Source organism: Marmota flaviventris, chromosome 12 (assembly GCF_047511675.1).
Source record: "Marmota flaviventris isolate mMarFla1 chromosome 12, mMarFla1.hap1, whole genome shotgun sequence".
Classification (NCBI taxonomy): domain Eukaryota; kingdom Metazoa; phylum Chordata; class Mammalia; order Rodentia; family Sciuridae; genus Marmota; species Marmota flaviventris.
This window is the reverse complement of record NC_092509.1, coordinates 107,996,793-108,015,580: the sequence shown is the minus strand read 5'-3', so window position 1 is coordinate 108,015,580 and position 18,788 is coordinate 107,996,793. Positions and strand designations below refer to the sequence as shown.

At 58.8% G+C, this 18,788-nt stretch overlaps 1 protein-coding gene across 4 annotated transcripts in view; it reads left to right on the top strand.

Annotated features, from left to right (window-relative positions):
* Uck2 (uridine-cytidine kinase 2) overlaps positions 1–16,191 on the top strand; it is a 58,273-nt gene extending 42,082 nt beyond the window's left edge. For 2 of the 4 annotated variants that reach the window (XM_027922872.2, XM_027922871.3), the window contains exons 2-7: positions 2,251–2,410; positions 3,072–3,168; positions 5,398–5,540; positions 9,612–9,709; positions 11,373–11,421; positions 13,199–16,191. In XM_027922872.2, coding sequence (XP_027778673.1) covers positions 2,251–2,410; positions 3,072–3,168; positions 5,398–5,540; positions 9,612–9,709; positions 11,373–11,421; positions 13,199–13,338 — 687 coding nt within the window. In that variant the 3' untranslated portion in view covers positions 13,339–16,191. The other 2 variants (XM_071600364.1, XM_071600363.1) reach the window with 2 other exon arrangements.
* Positions 16,192–18,788: the final 2,597 nt, after the last annotated feature.

Here is an 18,788-nt window from a genome sequence, read left to right as displayed (position 1 = left end):
CTGTAATAATTATTTTTAATTGTGGGCAGGTACACATAGGGTAAAATTTTCCATACCTTTTTTTTTTTTTTTTGGTGGTACTGGGGATTGAACCTGGGATTACCACTGAGCACCTTACCCCAGCACCTTTTTAGTTTTTATTTTAACACAGGTTCTCCCTAAGTTACTGAGGCTGGCCTTGTACTTGTAATCCCCCTGCCTCAGCCTCCTGATTGCTGGGATTACAGGTGTGCACCAAAGCCCCATCCCCCCAACCCCCAGTTAGTTACACACGATAGCAGAATGCGTTTCATTTCGTGTACACAAATGGAGCACAACTTTTCATTTCTCTGGTTGGACATGATGCAGAGCTGCACCATTTGTGCAGTCACACCATGTACCTAGGGCAGTGATGATCGTCTCATTCCACCATCTCACCTACCCTGTGCCCCTCCCCACACAGGATTAGGGCAAAGGGGACCTGGCGTGAAGGAGACACCCAGGTGGGCAGTGGGTAAAGACAGAGTTGCTGTTACGTCTGCTTATTAGCCCAGTCTTAAAGCGCACGCCCAAGTCATGCCTGGCTAGGGACACTGAGCTGCAACATTAGGGGGACAGCTTTTCTGCCTGCTTGTTGGTGGGATTGCCGCTCATATTAGCAACATTTAGTGGGTTTAACTGAAGAGTAAAAACGCCATGACCCGAATGGCCGTTTAGGAATCACTGGCACCACGAATGCCTTCTTCATTTTTGTTCTCCGGGCTTCTCAGTGGAATCCCCCCCCCATTTTTTAATTGGCGATTTGTAGTCACACCGTTATGGCAGGATTTGTTGTTACTTATTTGTTCACGAGCACAGTAACAGTATCATTCCTCAGCACTTCCCTTTCGCTCCCTGCCTCCCTCCCCTGGCCCTTTCATCTGCTCCAGTGTCTCCCTTTAGTTTTACGAGGGGCACCCCCACCCCCCCCACTTTCTTTTGGATTCTCTGGTAGTAGAGGCTACAGGTACACACTATTCTCCGACCACCCGAGAACGTAGGACACAATTGCCAGTTAGGAAAAGGAAATTATTGGCAGACAGATGTTTAAAAACTTGGTTTATAATTGTTTTTGGATGAAAGTCACCTTCGAGTTTTACCTTCTGAGATTTGGTGCAGTGGGGGGGGGGGTCAGGTATGCAGTCCCAAAGTCGTAAGTAATTTAAAATGCTCATCTGTATTAATATGAAGAAGAGTCACGCAAGCTAAGGAAATCACCCACAAATAATTAACAAGTGCCACCACATGTTACTGTTCCTCCAAGATTCTTCCAAGGTCTGTGTCACTGCTTGTACAACAGGGTACATTGTGTAAGACAGTTTTATTTTCATACTGCAACAGGAGTGGCCCATTTCCTTATGCTCAAACGCTTTTGTAAGAATTGTAACTTTAAAAAATCCTTCTAAGGTTGAACCTCAAATACCTCTAAATACGCTGATTTTGCATCTGTGTAATTAGGTCAACCAGTTCCACAAGGAACCTTGAGTTATGGCTTCCAGAATTTTTGTAATATAGACATTTTAAAATTAAACTTTGTATCAAATGAAAAAAAGAAACGAGTTGATTGAATGAGCCCTTCAGTACCTCCTTGCTTTGAATTCACTTTTTATGGCCCTCTCTGCACACTGCCTGCAGTATTGGGAGGGACAGGCAGATGTGTGCGTCCCCAGGCGCAGCTCAGAGCCCACAGGCTGCTCACTGGGAGCTAGTGTCTAGGTGGTTGAGACGCTCTGGGCTCCTTGGGCATGGGTGATGCTTGTGGCACACGTCTGTGGAAAGGCCCTGGCTTGCCACTGGGTGGCATCTGTGGCTAGAGATAGAGCAAAAGTGGCCCGCAAAAGAAGAGCGAGGGCACCATCCCAGCCCTCCACTGGCTGGCTTTGAGGCTGGCTAGGCTTGCGAGTGCAGGGACAGAGGATGTCCCACAGGTGCCCAGGCCCCTCATCCTGTCAGCACATCAGGGCCCACTTTCTGCTGCCTTGTTTGTGTCCTGTGGTGGCCTTGGGGAGAGTATTTATGGGAGAGGAGGCAGAACCTGTCTGCTCCATCTTGCACCATGGTACCCGAGTGCAGGGACTGCAGGGAGGAGAGGGCTGGCCCCTGGGCAGCCACAGCCTGGGCCTTTCTGCTCTCTGTGGAGATGCAGCCCTCCTGGGCTTCATGGCAGCCCAGCAACTGCTCTTCCTGCCTGCACGCTGCCCCTTACCCCCACGTGCTCTCTCTCTCCTGCAGTCTTCGGTTTGTGCCAAGATCGTGCAGCTCCTGGGGCAGAACGAGGTGGACTACCACCAGAAGCAGGTGGTCATCCTGAGCCAGGACAGCTTCTACCGTGTCCTTACGTCGGACCAGAAGGCCAAAGCCCTGAAGGGACAGTTCAATTTTGATCACCCAGGTGAGTCAGGAGGGCGGGGAGGTGGCTCAGTGCTGCCAGGGGAGGGTGCTGCCCTCTGGGCTTCCCCTGGTTGAACGGGGACTCGAGAACTGCCCTGCAGGGCTGTTGTGGGCTTCTGGGGAAGAAGCACCAAGGTGACAGTGGGAAGCATTTGGGAAGACACTGATGTTGTGCCTGGCTCGTGACACACTGTCACTCTGATGGATGTCTGGGGACCTGTGAGAGCCTGGGCCTCAGGTGGGCCAGCCCCGAATGACCCGACAGTGGGTCCTCATACCACTGCCAAGCTGCAGCAGCCTGCACTGCGCCTGTCACCCGCCACCCGTGGGCACCGCAGGTGTCCAGCTCATCGGCTGGCACACAGGCTCAGGGTGGCTGCCTGGGTGTGTCTTGCACTCAGTGGTCTAGCTAGGCACAGGGCTCCTGGTGTCCGTACTCATTGGCCTCCTGGCGAGCATGTGCCAGTCCCAGGTCAGGGCTGAACTCGGGGTGGGGAGGATGGTGCAGGCCTGGGATGCATATCGGGGGCAGAGACCTGCGGGTCAGCTCACTTGGCTGGCCTGAGGCCAGGCAGCTTTCACGTCCACCTGGGGCCTGGAGTGCATGGTCATGGGAGGAATTAACTTAAATCAAGACGTTCTGGCGGTTTGACTTCCTTCAGATGCCTTTGACAATGAACTCATTTTGAAGACTCTCAAAGAAATCACTGAAGGGAAAACAGTCCAGATTCCCGTGTATGACTTCGTCTCCCATTCTCGGTAAGTGGGTACCCGCCACCCAGAGCAGCCTGGGACTGCACTCCCACCCCGTCCTCCACCCTGCCGCTGCCAGTGGAGGGACGATATGGCCCTGTGCCCTGGCTGCCTGTGGGGGGCGTTCCTGGATGGTCAGGCGGGCATGGTGCTTGGGTAGGGCTGCACACGTGTTCTGGCTCCACACCCCAAGCTGTTCCTGAAACAGGATGTAAGGAGGACAGTGGAGGAAGGGCAGGAGGAACAAAGAGCCCTTCTTCCTGCTCTCCTGCTGCCTTGGGATTGGACCGTGGAGGGGTGTGGGGGTTGGAGGTTGCCAGGTGCAGGTCTTGGGATCAGTCAGACACTCTAGGAGGCCTGTCAGCCCAGGCCAAACAGTTCCTCAGCACAGCTTTACTCTTGGTGGCCCTGACTAGAAACAGATGCTGGCTGGGTAATGTGTCCTCCTCCCTCCGAGTGTTGGGAATGGGCTCCTGGGGAGTTCCCTCCTGCTACCTGATGCCGGGCACCTTTGGCCCTTGTAGGACTCTCTACTCACTCTGACCCAGATTTCACATGGCAGCTCTGGGGACGTCCCCGCCGATGCTGACCTGGAGAGCACACTGCACCGGCGTGGCTCCTCTGTGCTCTGGGCTCCTCGCGGCCCTCTGGAGTTTCAGCTGGGTGCTGTGCGTGCCCTCCTGTCTACTTTTCATTCTTCCCTCCTGGCTCTTCTCTCCCATTCTCTCTTGAGTTGAAGTGTTGATAGGAAATTAGAACTCATCTATTACCAGATGTCCCTGTAATCATGAACCAGCCGTCTCTGCGAGCTCTGTGCCTGCGCAGCTCAGCCTTAACGCAGTGTGTACCCAGCCTGCACCTCTCTCAGGTGCCTTAGGCATGACAAGGAACTGTCCGAGGAGGAAGCCAAGAGGGAGGGCATGGGGCTCTAGATGCAGGCAGCCAGGAGTCGCCATGAGGGAGGTGCCCAGCCCAGGACGCCAGGCATCATGCTCCCGTGTCAGCTGGCGACCCTCCCAGATGATACAGGAATAAAGGGGTTCAGTGTAGGAGTTGCAGCTGATCTGAATGTTGGGGCTGGTAAGTGCAGCCAGAGAGTGAGGGAAAACATCAGTGTCCAGCCTGACCCCTGCACCAGCACACCTTGTCCAGCTCCTAGCCCCTGGTGACGCTGAGAGGTGTTCTCAGTGATCTGGCCTCAGCACCATGCTCTCCTGAGCACTGTGGATTCTGCTTCACGGTCGCCTTCCAAGTGTTCATGGCAGAGTAGCCTGGAACCACAGCAGGAGGGCATCCTGGGAGTTAGTTCCACCAACTAACTAACTAACTAGTAAGGTGTGGTAAGCTGGTGACCGAGTCCGCCCCTGCCCAAGCTCAGGAGGAGGCATTGCAGTGTGGTCCCTGAGGGGAGGCTGGGCACCTCCAGCAGTTGCATAGAGCAGCCGTATGTTGGGGAGAGGTTGTTGGCAAGAGATTTCCAAGATGACAGTTGGGAAGCATTTCAGGGATCGTGTTCTGTGCACACAGACAGCTGGGGAGCAGGAGGGATGGGTAGGTGTGTGTGAGCGGCTGAACGAGGAGGCAGGAGCCAGGTAGGCCTCAGGTCCTAGTCCTGCAGGGCATGGATGTCAGGCCAAGGAGCACAGATGAGCTAGCAGCGGGGGCCCCAGGAGCTCCACTGTGCAGGAAGGCCATTCTGGAGCAGGTGCTGCCCAGGAAGAGGCCTGTGCCGCACCTACCAAGGCAGTGGACGGGGGTCTTTTTTTTTTTTCTTCCCTTGGTACCAGGTATTGAACCCAGGGAAGCTAACAACTGAGCCAAATCCCCACCCCCTTGTTAATGTTTTATTTAGAGACAGGATCTCACTGACTCTTACTAAATCACCGAGGCTGGCTTTGAACCCGTGATCCTCCTGCCTCACCCTCCTGAGCTGCTGGGATTATAGGTGTGCGTCTTCGCACCTGGTGGAGTGAGGGTCTTGATGGAGAGAGGCTCCGATCACTGCAGATCTTTGGCGGTGGAAGAAGCGGAGTACTTCTGCAGGAGAGCTCTGTCAAGTTCATGTGTGGACAGTGGCCGCCCTGGTAGAACTCCCAGGACAGATGCCTTTTATTTTAAACCTCTTCTAGTGACGCCACACTAGTTTTGCGCCTGAGTCTGTGGAGGGCAGGAACTTGCCCAGGGCAGGGGCTGCGACCGCGATCCCCCAGCTGACCTGTCTCCTCTGCTTTGCAGGAAAGAGGAGACGGTCACTGTCTATCCCGCGGATGTGGTGCTCTTCGAAGGGATCCTGGCCTTCTATTCCCAGGAGGTTCGAGACCTGTTCCAGATGAAACTTTTTGTGGATACAGATGCAGACACCCGGCTCTCCCGAAGAGGTGTGTTCCAAAAGCCCTGTTGGTGGCCACCTTGGGGACAGGGGACCTGAGAGTCCATGAGTGGCCCTCCCCACCCCCCTGCCTGAGTCAGAAGTCTGGGCCTTCCCAGGGTAGGCGTGTGTCTACATGGCCGAGCCTAGCTACGTCAGTCCAACCCCAGGATGTCTTGCCGCCCAAACACTTGGTGACATTTGAGAAGGGGTTAGTCACTGACTGTTTTGGATGAGACAGGCTGTGAGGTCACTGAGTTGAAACCAGAAGTCCGCCTGCTTGTCATACCAGGGAAAGGTGCCTAAACACTAGTTCCTTGTGGTCCCTAAAGCCCCCCAATGGATGTCTCGACCTTGGCTCAGCCACAGGCCATGGAGATGGGAGAACCTGTCCCCACAGCTCCGGGTGACCCTCCCACCACTGCCGCTCCAGGTTTGCCAGTTTTTCCAGATGGCGCCAAGCAGGCTCTGCTGAGGCTGTGCCCACAGCCAGAGGTGCAGAGGTCTCTGGTGGGGCCGAGCTCTGGAGGGTGTGGTCCACTAGGGGCCTGGGACCTAGATGGGGTTGTTGATGGCAGAGGTGACCCAGGAAGGTGCAGGGCAGGTGAATGGGGGCCACTGCAGGCCCAGGACTTGGTTTGGCTGCTGGCGGGCGGGGACAGCAGGGGAGTGGAGCACTGCTGCTCTCTGTTGGACGGTCATTCTGACAGGAAACATAGCTGCAGGCGGTTGGGAGGCCATCTGTGGATCTGGACTGAGGCAGGCTGTCACGGAGGTGGTGGGAGAGGGGACAAGAGAAGGTACTAGCAGAGCAGGAATTGGGATGGTGATGGACAGGTGGCGGAGAGGGGAATGAAAGGCGACCAAGTCTGCGTCCCTGTTGTGTGCAAGAGGAGAGGGCGCAGCGAGGGCGGCTGCTTGGCCAGGCAGTCTAGACAAGAGAAGAGCAGGATGGGAACCTGTGCTTGGTCCCAGCAGAGTTCCAGCCTGTTTTGTGACTTGGGCAGCTCTTGGGACACCCCAGGCATTGGTGTCCTTGGGGGAACTGTGGGACAGGCCTGCTGTTAGCAGTGCGGTTCTGTTTGGGTAGGGTTGTGTGGCTCTGTGGGTAGGTAACGGGAGCCCCAGCCCAACCTCCACCCCTCGATTCTGCTTCACCAGCCTGGGCCCCCCTCGCCTGCTGTGGGTACTCCTGCCGGGACCAGTGAGGCAGCTTGGGGTACAGAGCGGAGTCAGGAGTGAGTGGTCCTGGGCTCTTCTTCCTATTGGAGGATCATCTTGGATGAGCACCCCAAGTGTCATGAGGATTAGTGGTTCCGTGGGGTGGCCCATGGTTTGTTAGTTGAGGCCTGTGTGGCAGATAGAAGCCCCTGTGTTCGGGTGGCTGGGGCGCTTTCTCTGGGCTCTCTGTAGGACTGCAGGGGCCACATCCTGGGAGCTAGCACCACTGGACTGATGTGGTCACTGCTGCTGGGCCTCACTCAGCCGGGAGTGCAGGGTGTTGGGGAAGGAAGCAGGGGAGGGGATCGGGAGGGACCCAGCAGGCCCTCACTGTGCGGGCTAAGCTCCCGTGTCCTCTTCTGGCATGAGATCCCCATGAGGAGTGAAGAACCCCCTCGCTGGAGGCCTCGGGCCCAGCTCTGCTGACCCGTGCACCCTGACGCTGCAGTTGCTCGCTGTTTCCTTCTTACCTGGTGGGCCTTCTCCACGCTCCACCCTGAGCCTCCATTCTCTCCACATGGGACACACAGAGGGCCTGGCATGGGTGTGGGGGGCACCGGGTACTGAGGAAGAGGGAGGGATGAGTAGGAGCAGCTGTGGGGCTCGAGCCCTCCAGCCCCCTCCTCGCCACGCCCTGCCGCGCACATGATCCCGTGCTGAGGCAGCCCTGGTGGGGGTTCTGCCTTGGAGAGGTGCTCCTGTACTCAGCACGTGGCTTCCAGGTACTCCCTATTTCACAAGCTCCTCACCTTGCTCACCCGGAGTACAGGGCAGGGGGCACATGGGCAGGGCGAGCAGGGCTGCTAATGCCCCTCCTGCCACCCCACTCAGGTAGGGAGCCAGGGTCTGTGGGATGTGCAGTCTGCTCTTTCTCTGTGGGTGACACAGCTCCTCAGCCACTTGCTGATGTGAGTCCACGTGACCAGTGAGGGATTGTCCTTGTCGTGGCTCCTCCTGAATTCCTCTTGGCTTTATCAGGCCAGGAATAGCAGTGCTGGGTTGGAAGGGCTGAAGTGAGGAGGCCAGGCACGGATCATGGACAGACTTGTCACTTCCTGAGCTTGACCCCGACCTCTCAAAGGGCCTGTCCTGGCCCAGCAAATGGGTGGGCTTCAGACTGTGGACAGCTGCCAGTTATGAGTCCCAGGAGTTCTGGTTTGTGCCAAGACCTTGCTCTGACTCAGCCCCGTGGCGTGTCCTGTTTCTGGCTGTGTCAAGGGGCAGGCTTCTCATTGCAGTGGGCGGTGCCTGCGGGGTCTCTGGCTGCAGAGTTGGGCCGGGCCTTCTGGTCTGCAGGGTTCCTGTGCCAGGACAGCCTTCTGGCCACTTTCCTGAGGCACGGTCCCTCTCTTCCTCTCCGTTCCCCCTCCCTCCCTGTCCCTCCCTCTTCATGTGACTCTAATGCACATCTGCTTTCTGCATGACCAGGCACTTCTCGAGCCCAGTGGATGAGCATCCGGGTCTGTAGGACACAGGGAGCCAGGACCTAGTGGGGCGGAGGAGGCTATGTGTGGGGTGTCCTGGCCACGCAGGAGCTCAGGCCTCCCACAGTGCGGAAGCCATGCGCGTCCTGTGTTGCGAAACAGAGCCCGCACCAGGGCTGTGGGGAGCCCCGGCCTCCTGGGTGCCAGGGTACTCGCTCTCCTCCAGTCTGACGCCCCTTTGATCGGGCTTCCTTTACTGTGGGCTTTATCTGGGGACTTGCCGCAAGGCTGGACAAAGCTGCTTCCTGGCAGGAGGCAGTGGGCTCTGTGGACAGGCAGAGTGGGTGTGAGGCAAGTCCTGGCTCACTGGGGACCACAGACTTTGCATAACCAGAGCTGGTATGAAAGCCAGCCGCCCCTGTGGGGTGGCTCTGGGAGGCGGGATCAGAGCCACTCCATTCCTTCCTGGTCCAAACCTGCGAGTGTAAGCAGAGTGATTGTTCCCACACGGCTTTCCAGAAGTCCACCCTCAGATCCTGCCTCTGTGCGTTTGGTGCGTCTCACCCACACTCGAGCCGTTACTTGAGAAATGTGGGAGAAGGAGCCGAGGGCCCCTTACAGTTGATGGTGGGTGGGGTGGCAACCTTGGGCTTGGCTGGAACACACAGCAGCTGGGCAGCAGGATCCCAAGCCACGGAGGGCCGTGTTGGTGAGGGAACCTTCTGGGCTCACTGCCTAAGGGGCGGAGGCTGAAGGAGGTCGGGGTGCAGTGGCAGAGCCAGGGCTACCGGCCCCCTTTCTGTTTTTTGACAAAGGAATTAACAAAGTGGCGAAAGTCCCTGAATGAAATGGACCAGGCGAGGATAGCGGTGGCCGAGTCTTGTGCCACCTGGGTTGCTTCTCTGCCCCGGGCCACTGTGTCCTTTCAATAAAGACAGTCCTTCAGTTTGCAAACCTCTATGCCTGAAGTGGGCAAGGCCTCCCTGCCCAGGTGGCTGTGGGCAGCCAAAAAATGAACTCACCTGACCTGCTGTAGGGGGTTGCTGGACTTCCAGACAAGACGAGTGGGAAGGGTGCGTGGAGCCACCACCTGCGTGGGTCCTGGTGGCGGCCTGTGACCCTCAGCCCTCAGGGCCGTGCTGGGTGTGCAGTTCACCTTGGAGTCTGGTTTGGGCCCGCTGTGGGCTGACACAGGAACGCTGCGGGCTCTGGGCCAGGCAGTCTTCTGTTTCCCGCCATATTTTTGGTGAAATCCGGGGAAGTAAGACTTAGACGCATAACTTGTTTCTGTGAAGCTGCTGCTGCCCTGTTCTCACAGGTGAGGAACCAGCTTGTGGCCTGTGGGAGTGAAGGGAGCCCAGGGCCTGCTCTCCCGCGGGCAGCTGCCTGGTGGCCCCCACACTGTTTTATTGATCCTTGTTTTTCTTCTCTTATAGTACTGAGGGACATCAGCGAAAGAGGGAGGGACCTTGAACAGATTTTGTCTCAGTACATCACGTTCGTCAAGCCTGCCTTTGAGGAATTCTGCTTGCCGGTGAGCTGCATTGTGGCTTGTTTTGTTGGATGTACACTTAATTTTGTGGTGCACTAAAGGTATGCAAGTCGCTGCAGTCCCCAGCTCGAATCTCCTTCCTGTCTCCGAGCATGTCCACCCTGAAGTCCCAAGAGAGGGCCGCCTTAGGTGCGTGGTGTCCTGTGTGTTCCTGGGAGCTCCGTCCTTCTGTCCTTCCTCTGAGAGCCAGTGAGGGCCATGTAGGCCTGCTGCTGGCTCTGTAGGTTCTCAAGTTCTGCACTTCGTGCGAGGTGGTGTGGCTGTCAGGTCCAAGGGTGGTCCCTAGCCTGCCGCAGGGTGGCCCTCTCAGCCTCCTCTTGTGCCCTCCAGTCCTGCCAGGCAGCCGGGAATGCTGAGGCGAGACATTGTGGAGACAAGGAAGGGGGTCGAGGGCCTTGGAAGCCAGCCCTCAGCCTGGGGCACACTGTGCTTCCTTGGGGACCCAGAGAGGCCTGCTGGGAGCCTGCTGGAGACTGGGGCGTGACCCAGGGTGGCTGAACCCTGGCTGAGCCCCTGGTGATTCATGACTGAGCCCCAGCGGGAGGAGGTGGAGGCTGGTGAGGGAGTTAGGGAGGTCTTTTGGGGACTGCAGTCTGGAGAGTCCTTGAGCAGGGTGGGAGTAAGCCTGGGCCTGGGCATTCCTCGGCCTGTCCTGGTGATCAGCTTCTTTCTCCTCTCCTGGGAAGCTGTCTTCCCAGCCTGTCTCTTGAAGTCTGTTGGTAGATCTTACATCAGGTTGGACTTGACTCGTTTCCAGCCAGCACAGGGGGGCTTCCTAAGCTGGCCTGAGCAGCCTTGCCACCTGTCCGTCAGCCGAGGGGACGCAGGAGCTGTGCAAAGCTTTGTGTCCATTCAGCTGTCCAAGGCCCTTCTTGATCTAAACTCAATAATAAAAACCCAGAGTGACCTCATTGTCAGACACCACTTTGCCATTAACCTAGTTGGAATGGAGTGCAAGATTCTGGACAAATGCTTTTTGGGTTGTTGCTGCTTATTCCCACTGTCAGCCCCACTTTGCTCAGGAAAGACCAACTTGTTCCTCCGCAAGCCGGGGACTGAGACCTGTCTGGATTGGCCTTGGGCCTGGCAGGACTGTGTGCCAGCGCCTGGCGTGGAAGTTCACCGTGAGGCTGCTCACACGGCAGGCGCAGAGTGTGCCTACAGAGCCAGGGAAGCTGGTCGGGGGCCACGGGCCTTTTCTGGCCTTTCCTGGACTGGGATAAGTCCCGTCACCTTCAGACTGTGTCAGATCCCAGATGGCCTGGCCCCCTTGAGCCCGGTGGTTCTTGTTCCTCTCTTTCCTAGTGTTAGGGCCCTTGTGTGCCTGGCCCACGTTCTGTGCAGGTCATGGTACAGACTGTTGGGCTAGCCCAGGAACTAAGAGGCCCCTGGTTTGCTGGAACGTGGATGGAGTGCATCCAGGTCAGGCGCCTGATGAGCAGTCGGATCGTGGATTGCTTTGAGGTGCCGCCCAGTCGGGACCAGTGCCCTCACTGACACGGAACACCTTCGCCCTGTTCCTCTTGCCCTTGCCTGCTCCCTTCCTCCCTGGCTCTGAGGAAGGCTGGCCCTTGTTCCTGGGGAGGGGCTGGTCCCTGCACTCTGAGCCCCTCTGTTAACACACTCTGCATGTCTTTCTTCACAGACCAAGAAGTATGCCGATGTGATAATTCCTAGAGGTGCAGACAACCTCGGTGAGTCCCTGCGGGTGCTTCACCCCTGCGGCTGCCAGCCACAGGCGGGGCGGGGTGTGGTGGCATGGGCTCTGTGCTCTACGATGGGAGCAGAGGCATTCCCTCTGCAGCCCTGTCTTGGGATCATGCCCTGAGTGGTGTGCAGTGTGTGAGGGCAGGCAAGGGCTGTGCCCTTGGAGGAGCCGTGGCCTTCTGCTAGTGCCCAGGGTGACCCCTGGGTGCCTCGCCACCTGACTGCACAGCAGGCCGCCTCCTCAGTGTGACGCAGAGGATCTGCTCTCGTGAGTGCCCGCAGAACACAGCCGGCTAGACCCCTGGGTGCTGTGTGCGGGTGCTGGCTCGCCTGGGAGCCCACCCAGCTCCTGACTTGGCGTCTGCGGCAGAGTTGGTCTGTCAGATAGGACCCTGTCTTCTCTTTTTTTTCATTTGTCCTCCATTTAAAACGTTGATTGCCAGGTGCAGTGGTGTACGTCTGTGATCCCCGTGACTTGGGAGACCAAGGCAGAAGGTCTGCAAGTTCCTGGCCAGTCCAGGTAGCTCAGCAAGACCTTGCCTTACAATTAAAAACAAAACAACAACAACAACAACAAAATGGTGGTGCTGCTCAGTGGTAAGGGTGCTTGCTTCACGTGTGGGCGGCCCTGGTTCAGTCCCGAGCAGCGCACTCACACAGTTGGCTGAGTGGATGGGGAATTTGTCATGGTGACCCTTTTTTTTTTTTTGTAAAGCAGTACTGAGGACTGTGCCCCAGGTCCCCTGCATGCTAGGCAAGCAAGTGCTCTGCACTGAGGTGTACCCCCAAGCACCACCGCTCCCTGTAAATTCTGAGACAGGGTCTCACTGAGTTGCCCAGGCTGGCCTCGATTAAAGTACAGGCCCCAAAGGATGGACCCATGGATTCGGCTCAGGCTCTCGAGACCCAGGCTCCCTTGCATCGTCTCACACAGCTTTTGGGGGAGACCTTGTATCCAGATCACAGCCCTGGAGTTAGAGGTGTGGGCCACCATGCCTGGCATCACCGCGCGGCGAAGAATGAGGACATTCTGACCCACAGGCACAGTGCGGTCACCGTGTTCAGGAGAAGCAACATTGACATGCTCTCTAGCCAGCAGAGGCTCCTCAGCCTGTCTCTGGTCTTCATGACAGTGACAGTGGCAGTACAGGGTTGCTGGTGGGCAGGTGGCCCTCAGCTGGGGCCATCCTTTGTGTCTGGTGACCAGATGAGTGTGGATTGCAGCAGGAGCACCCCGTGTCTGTTCCGTGCTTGGTGACATTTGCATCGGTTGGTTGAGGGGTGTATTTTGTTTCTGGTGGCCATACATGCGGCTCTGCCCTATGCTTCTGAGGGAGGAGAAGCCCTCTTCCTGGGGTTGCCCTCTCTAGGTGGCAGGCTCCTTAGTCAAGGGCCTCATGGCCAGCTGGTGGTGTCGGAAGTAGGGCCAGCTGCCCTCTCCGGAGAGTTGTGCTGGTTACCTTGCCGCGGGGCACTCTGGTCCTCGCTGGTGACAAGCCCTTTCTTTGGCATTGTCTGCCTTCCTCCTCATGTGCTCCTGTAGGGGACATCATGGTAGCCCGTCGAGGCCTGGAGGTTGTGATTTGGCTGCAAATGCCACTTCCCGGGGTGCCTTGCCTGTGCTTCCTGTGTGCCTGTCCACACATCAGCCCTGTGTCCCCTGCCACCCCAGCCCTCTAGCCTGTCCCACTGTGTCCACCAGTGCTCCCAGCCCTGCGCATGTGGCCTCCCTCCCTCCCAACCCTGCTGCTCTCTGTCCTGCAGTGGCCATCAACCTCATCGTGCAGCACATCCAGGACATCCTCAACGGAGGGCCTTCCAAGCGGCAGACCAACGGCTGCCTCAACGGCTACACCCCTTCACGCAAGAGGCAGCCATCGGAGTCCAGCAGCCGGCCGCATTGACCCTGGTTCTGCACACCTGCCCGCCTCCGAGACACCGCTCACCTGTACACACCGTCTCCTCTGACATCGCTGTATTTAGGAAAACACCTTGGGGATGAAATGCCTTTGATGATTTTCTTTTTCCTGTTTATACTTCGGAACGGCGAAATCCAACAGAACTTGACCTCAGCTTAAGCAACAAACCGTGCCAACGTCTCCTGGTGATGCCTGATTATGAATCCAACGTGTAACCAATTATAAATACATACGTAGAGAGAGATATATATAAAAGGATCTATTTTTGTGTAAATGTACAAATACTGTACAGCTCTTTGCCGTAAGTATTTTACAGGGGCCTGGCCTGTGTATGTGGGGCCTGGAGCTGCAGCTGTGTTGTGGGGAGTGGGCCGGCTGATGCCCCTTGGCTTGGCATCCAGGAGCTCGGCTGGAGCGGGGTCGAAGCCTGATGGCCTCCTGTGCGATGCCCTTAGGAGCTGAAGCTTGGGTGCTTGAAGGAGGGACTTGTGTCCTCCTTTGTGTGAATTAGTGAGCTCTCAACTTAGAATCGGTCCCAGGGGAGAGGACAGGTCTGCAGAGGCTGCTGGCCCTGCCCCACCTCTGGTTGCTGGCCAGTTCTTTCTGGCCTCCCCAGGAAGCCAGAGCCACAGGGCTTGGGGGTCGCTTCCAAGTGATAAGTCGGGAGGGAGGGAGTGCAGTTGAGTCTCCGGCCTGTCTTCGAGGACGTGCTGGTTCTCAGGTGTGGCATTCCTTGGCATTTGTGTCTCTGCAAGGTCATGCAGCCGAGCTCCCGGGCCCTGGGGATGAGCTGCCCACATGAGGGACTTTTGTTGGACGTGATGGGGGGATATGCAGTGAGGGGGCTAGTATGCCCAGGTCGGGGATCTGGCCAGCCGTGGCAGGACAGGAGGGGGCTTCCTAGGCAGACTACAGAGGAGGTGCTTTAAAGGAGCATATTTAAATCATGGCACGAAGCTGGAGTCCAGGTGGAGAGCACTGGGTGGTGATCCCTTTCCCACGGGCAGCCTCTGGGTGGAGACCTTGTGGGGAGGAAGTGTGCATTCTAACGCACTGGCAGGAGGCGGAGGAGCTGGGGGCCCCGCGGGATCAGGTGGGTGTGAGTGAGGAGCCCGGTGCCCCAGTTCCACCTGCAGAAGAGCCAGGGCTCGCCACACGGGGGCACCCTCCTGGTGCTTGGCAGGCCATCCCTCGGTCACCCCGCTGTGGCTGCCGTGCCGACATGGCAGAGCCTTCTCCCTCTGCGGCTCTTGGCCTCTGGAGCCTTCAGGGCAGTCTGCCTCCTTACTCTAGCCACCCGCTTCCCTCTGGCTCCGCTCGCACTCCATCGGCCCTCCAGTCTGGTTGCCATCTGCTGCCCCCGAGGTCCCCAGGAGGCCATGCAGGCTGGGAGGGAAGCTCGAGGGCTCCGCGTGGCTCTGAGGTGGGTCCTCAGCGAGTGGCTGCACTGGAGAGTGCTTCAGGGCCAGACTCGCCTCTCCACAGTCATGGCTGGTGCAGGGTAGGTGGCAGGCTGGGTTAGCATCCCGAGGATGTGGCCCCCAGCCTGGGCCCGCCCGGGCTCAGTCGGAGCCCGTCCTGCAGGGAGCCTCAGCCTTCAGAGGCCAGCGCCCAGCATGCTGACGTTACTTGACGCTCCCAGGTGCCAAACCATTTAGTGCCTTGGCCATGTATCCCACTGCCCGAGGGCCGGTTCTCCTCCTCAGAGCCCTCACTTACTGAGCCGCTTCCTCATCTACCTGTGGTGTTGGGACCAACCCCCAGGGTCTCTGAGCCACCCACTCCCAGCCTGGGCACAGTCAAGGGCTGTCCTGTCCCCTCATGAAATGATCACAAGTCCTCACAGCTCGGCCAGAGGCCCTGGGCAGTGCATGCTTGGGGTTGGACACACTGCCTGGGACAGGAGGGGGATGGCAGGGGGAGGGTCCACCCTCTGTGGCAACCCAGCCTCCAGCCTCCTGTGTGTCGGACTTGAGCTTCCTGTAAGACAAACCAGGTCTGGATTTTTAAGTCTCTGGATGTCCGATACAACTGGAGAGTCATTAGACCGCAGGCCTCGGGGTCTGTCCCCTGGCACTCTGGGCTGTGGTGGAGGAGGCATGGGTGAGCAGAGCAGGCAGTGTCACAGGAGGAGGCAGTGTCACACGGGAGGCCGGGCCTCGTCCACACCAGTGCAGCTCCAGCTGGGCACGTTCCTTCCTGGGCAGCTGAGACTGGTGTAGGGAAGACAGGCATCTGAGGAGGGCACGTGTTGTGGCCTCAGGTGTCCTTTGATTTGGAGCGGGAAGGGAAGGCCCCAAGAGCAGTCATAGGTCCCACAGAGGACCTGCGCAGACAGGCCAGGGAGGGGTGGGGAGTCCCTGGTTTTCCTGTCCCCAGGAATCCAGACGTTCAGCGTTGGCCCCACTTAGCCATCGTGGGCAGCCTGACCCCTGCTGCTCCTGGGCTGGGGACTGGGCTTGTTGCCGTGCCCAGGTAGGTTGCCAGTCCCCTGCCCTGGAGTCTCCCAGGTGCCTGTCCCAGGTCTGGATGTAGGATACCCTTTTCTCAGGGGGAGCGGGCCAACATACTTGGTGTCACATTGAGAGAGTGCACAGGCCGGGAAAGGCACGTTTAAGAGCCCTGGAGCTCAGAGCCCCTTCAGGCTTCTGTCCCTGGGCATCCCTCCTGTACTGGGTGTGGTGACTGGGTTAGGGTCAGGGTCTGCAGCTCTGGGGCAGCGAGTGGCTCAGAGACTTCAGCTTTCCTTCCCTTGGAGATGCTTGCTTCCCCTTTATTGTTGGTGGCCACAGAAAATATGTACTTTGCTGTAAATAAAGACTGAATGAAAAGACCCCACTCTGGCCTTGTTCATGGTGTCTGGTCAGAAGAGCCTGTGGGTGCCGGCTGGGACGGCCGGGCCCCGCCGTTGCAGAGGAGCTGTGTTCTGGGGTGCAGGAACCCTGGCTGAGCATGTGCTCCTGTAGGAACGGCAGGCTTGCCCCGCTCATCATGCAGAAAGCCCAGGCTTCTGGGGGGCCTGGTGTCTCCCGTTAGGCAGACTCACTGCTGAGGGGCGCGCCGCGGGTGAGGAGAGGCACCTTGACTGTGCAGAGGGCTCACGTGGGCCACAGGAGCTTACCGCACTATGGAGTGAGCGTGAGCCTGTCCTTGTTTGCAGCAGACCCAGGTCACCTGCCACTCTAGCCCCCGCCTCCTGGATCCCAGTGACACCCTACCTATCCCTGTCTCCTGGTCTCCCAATGACACCCTAGCCCCCGTCTCCTGGTCTCCCAGTGGCACCCAACCTAGCCCCTGTCTCCTGGTCTCCCAGTGACACCCTACCTCACCCCCGTCTCCTGGTATCCCAGTGACACCCGACCTAGTCCCCGTCTCTTGGCTCCCAGTGACACCCGAACTAGCTCCCCTCTCCTGGTCTCCCAGTGACACCCTACCTCACCCCTGTATCCTGGCTCCCAGTGACACCCGACCTAGCCCCCCTCTCCTGGTTCCCAGTGACACCCGACCTAGCCCCCCTCTCCTGGTCTCCCAGTGACACCCTACCTCACCCCCGTCTCCTGGTCTCCCAGTCTCCCAGTGACACCCGACCTAGCCCCCATCTCCTGGTTCCCAGTGACACCCGACCTAGCCCCCCTCTCCTGGTCTCCCAGTGACACCCTACCTCACCCCCGTCTCCTGGTCTCCCAGTGACACCCTACCTCACCCCCGTCTCCTGGTCTCCCAGTGACACCCTACCTCACCCCCGTCTCCTGGTCTCCCAGTGACACCCGACCTAGCCCCTGTCTCCTGGTCTCCCAGTGACACCCTGCCTCACCCCCGACTCCTGGCTCCCAGTGACACCCGACCTAGCCCCCGTCTCCTGGTCTCCCAGTGACACCCGACCTAGCCCCCGTCTCCTGTTCTCCCAGTGACACCCGACCTAGCCCCCCTCCCCTGGTCTCCCAGTGACACCCGACCTAACCCCCCTCTCCTGGTCTCCCAGTGACACCCTACCTCACCCCCGTCTCCTGGCTCCCAGTGACACCCGACCTCACCCCTGTATCCTGGCTCCCAGTGACACCCGACCTAGCCCCCTGTCTCCTGGGTCTCCCAGTGACACCCTACCTCACCCCCGTCTCCTGGTCTCCCAGTGACACCCGACCTAGCCCCCGTCTCCTGGTCTCCCAGTGACACCCCACCTAGCCCCCATCTCCTGGTCTCCCAGTGACACCCGACATAGCCCCCTGTCTCCTGGGTCTCCCAGTGACACCCTACCTCACCCCCGTCTCCTGGTCTCCCAGTGACACCCGACCTAGCCCCCGTCTCCTGGTCTCCCAGTGACACCCGACCTAGCCCCCCTCTCCTGGTCTCCCAGTGACACCCGACCTAGCCCCTGTCTCCTGGTCTCCCAGTGACACCCTACCTCACCCCCGTCTCCTGGTCTCCCAGTGACACCCGACATAGCCCCCTGTCTCTTGGTCTCCCAGTGACACCTGACCTAGCCCCCGTATCCTGGCTCCCAGTGACACCCTACCTCACCCCTGTATCCTGGTCTCCCAGTGACACCCTACCTCACCCCCGACTCCTGGTCTCCCAGTGACACCCAACTAGCCCCCGTCTCCTGGTCTCCCAGTGACACCCGACCTAGCCCCCGTCTCCTGGTCTCCCAGTGACACCCTACCTCACCCCCCTGGTCTCCCCAATGACACCCGACCTAGCCCCCGTCTCTCCTGGTCTTCCAGTGACACCCAACCCTAGCCCCCCGTTATCCTGGCTCCCAGTGACACCCGACCTAGCCCCCGTCTCCTGGCTCCCAGTGACACCCGACCTAGCCCCCTCTCCTGGTCTCCCAGTGACACCCGAACTAGCTCCCCTCTCCTGGTCTCCCAGTGACACCCTACCTCACCCCTGTATCCTGGCTCCCAGTGACACCCGACCTAGCCCCCCTCTCCTGGTCTCCCAGTGACACCCTACCTCACCCCCGTCTCCTGGTCTCCCAGTCTCCCAGTGACACCCGACCTAGCCCCCATCTCCTGGTTCCCGTGACACCCGACCTAGCCCCCCTCTCCTGGTCTCCCAGTGACACCCTACCTCACCCCCGTCTCCTGGTCTCCCAGTGACACCCTACCTCACCCCCGTCTCCTGGTCTCCCAGTGACACCCTACCTCACCCCCGTCTCCTGGTCTCCCAGTGACACCCGACCTAGCCCCCGTATCTGGCTCCCAGTGACACCCGACCTAGCCCCCGTCTCCTGGTCTCCCAGTGACACCCGACATAGCCCCCTGTCTCTTGGTCTCCCAGTGACACCCGACCTAGCCCACCGTATCCTGGCTTCCTCAGTGACACCCGACCTAGCCCCTGTCTCCTGGTCTCCCAGTGACACCCTACCTCCCCCCCGTCTCCTGGTCTCCCAGTGACACCCGACCTAGCCCCCGTCTCCTGGTCTCCCAGTGACA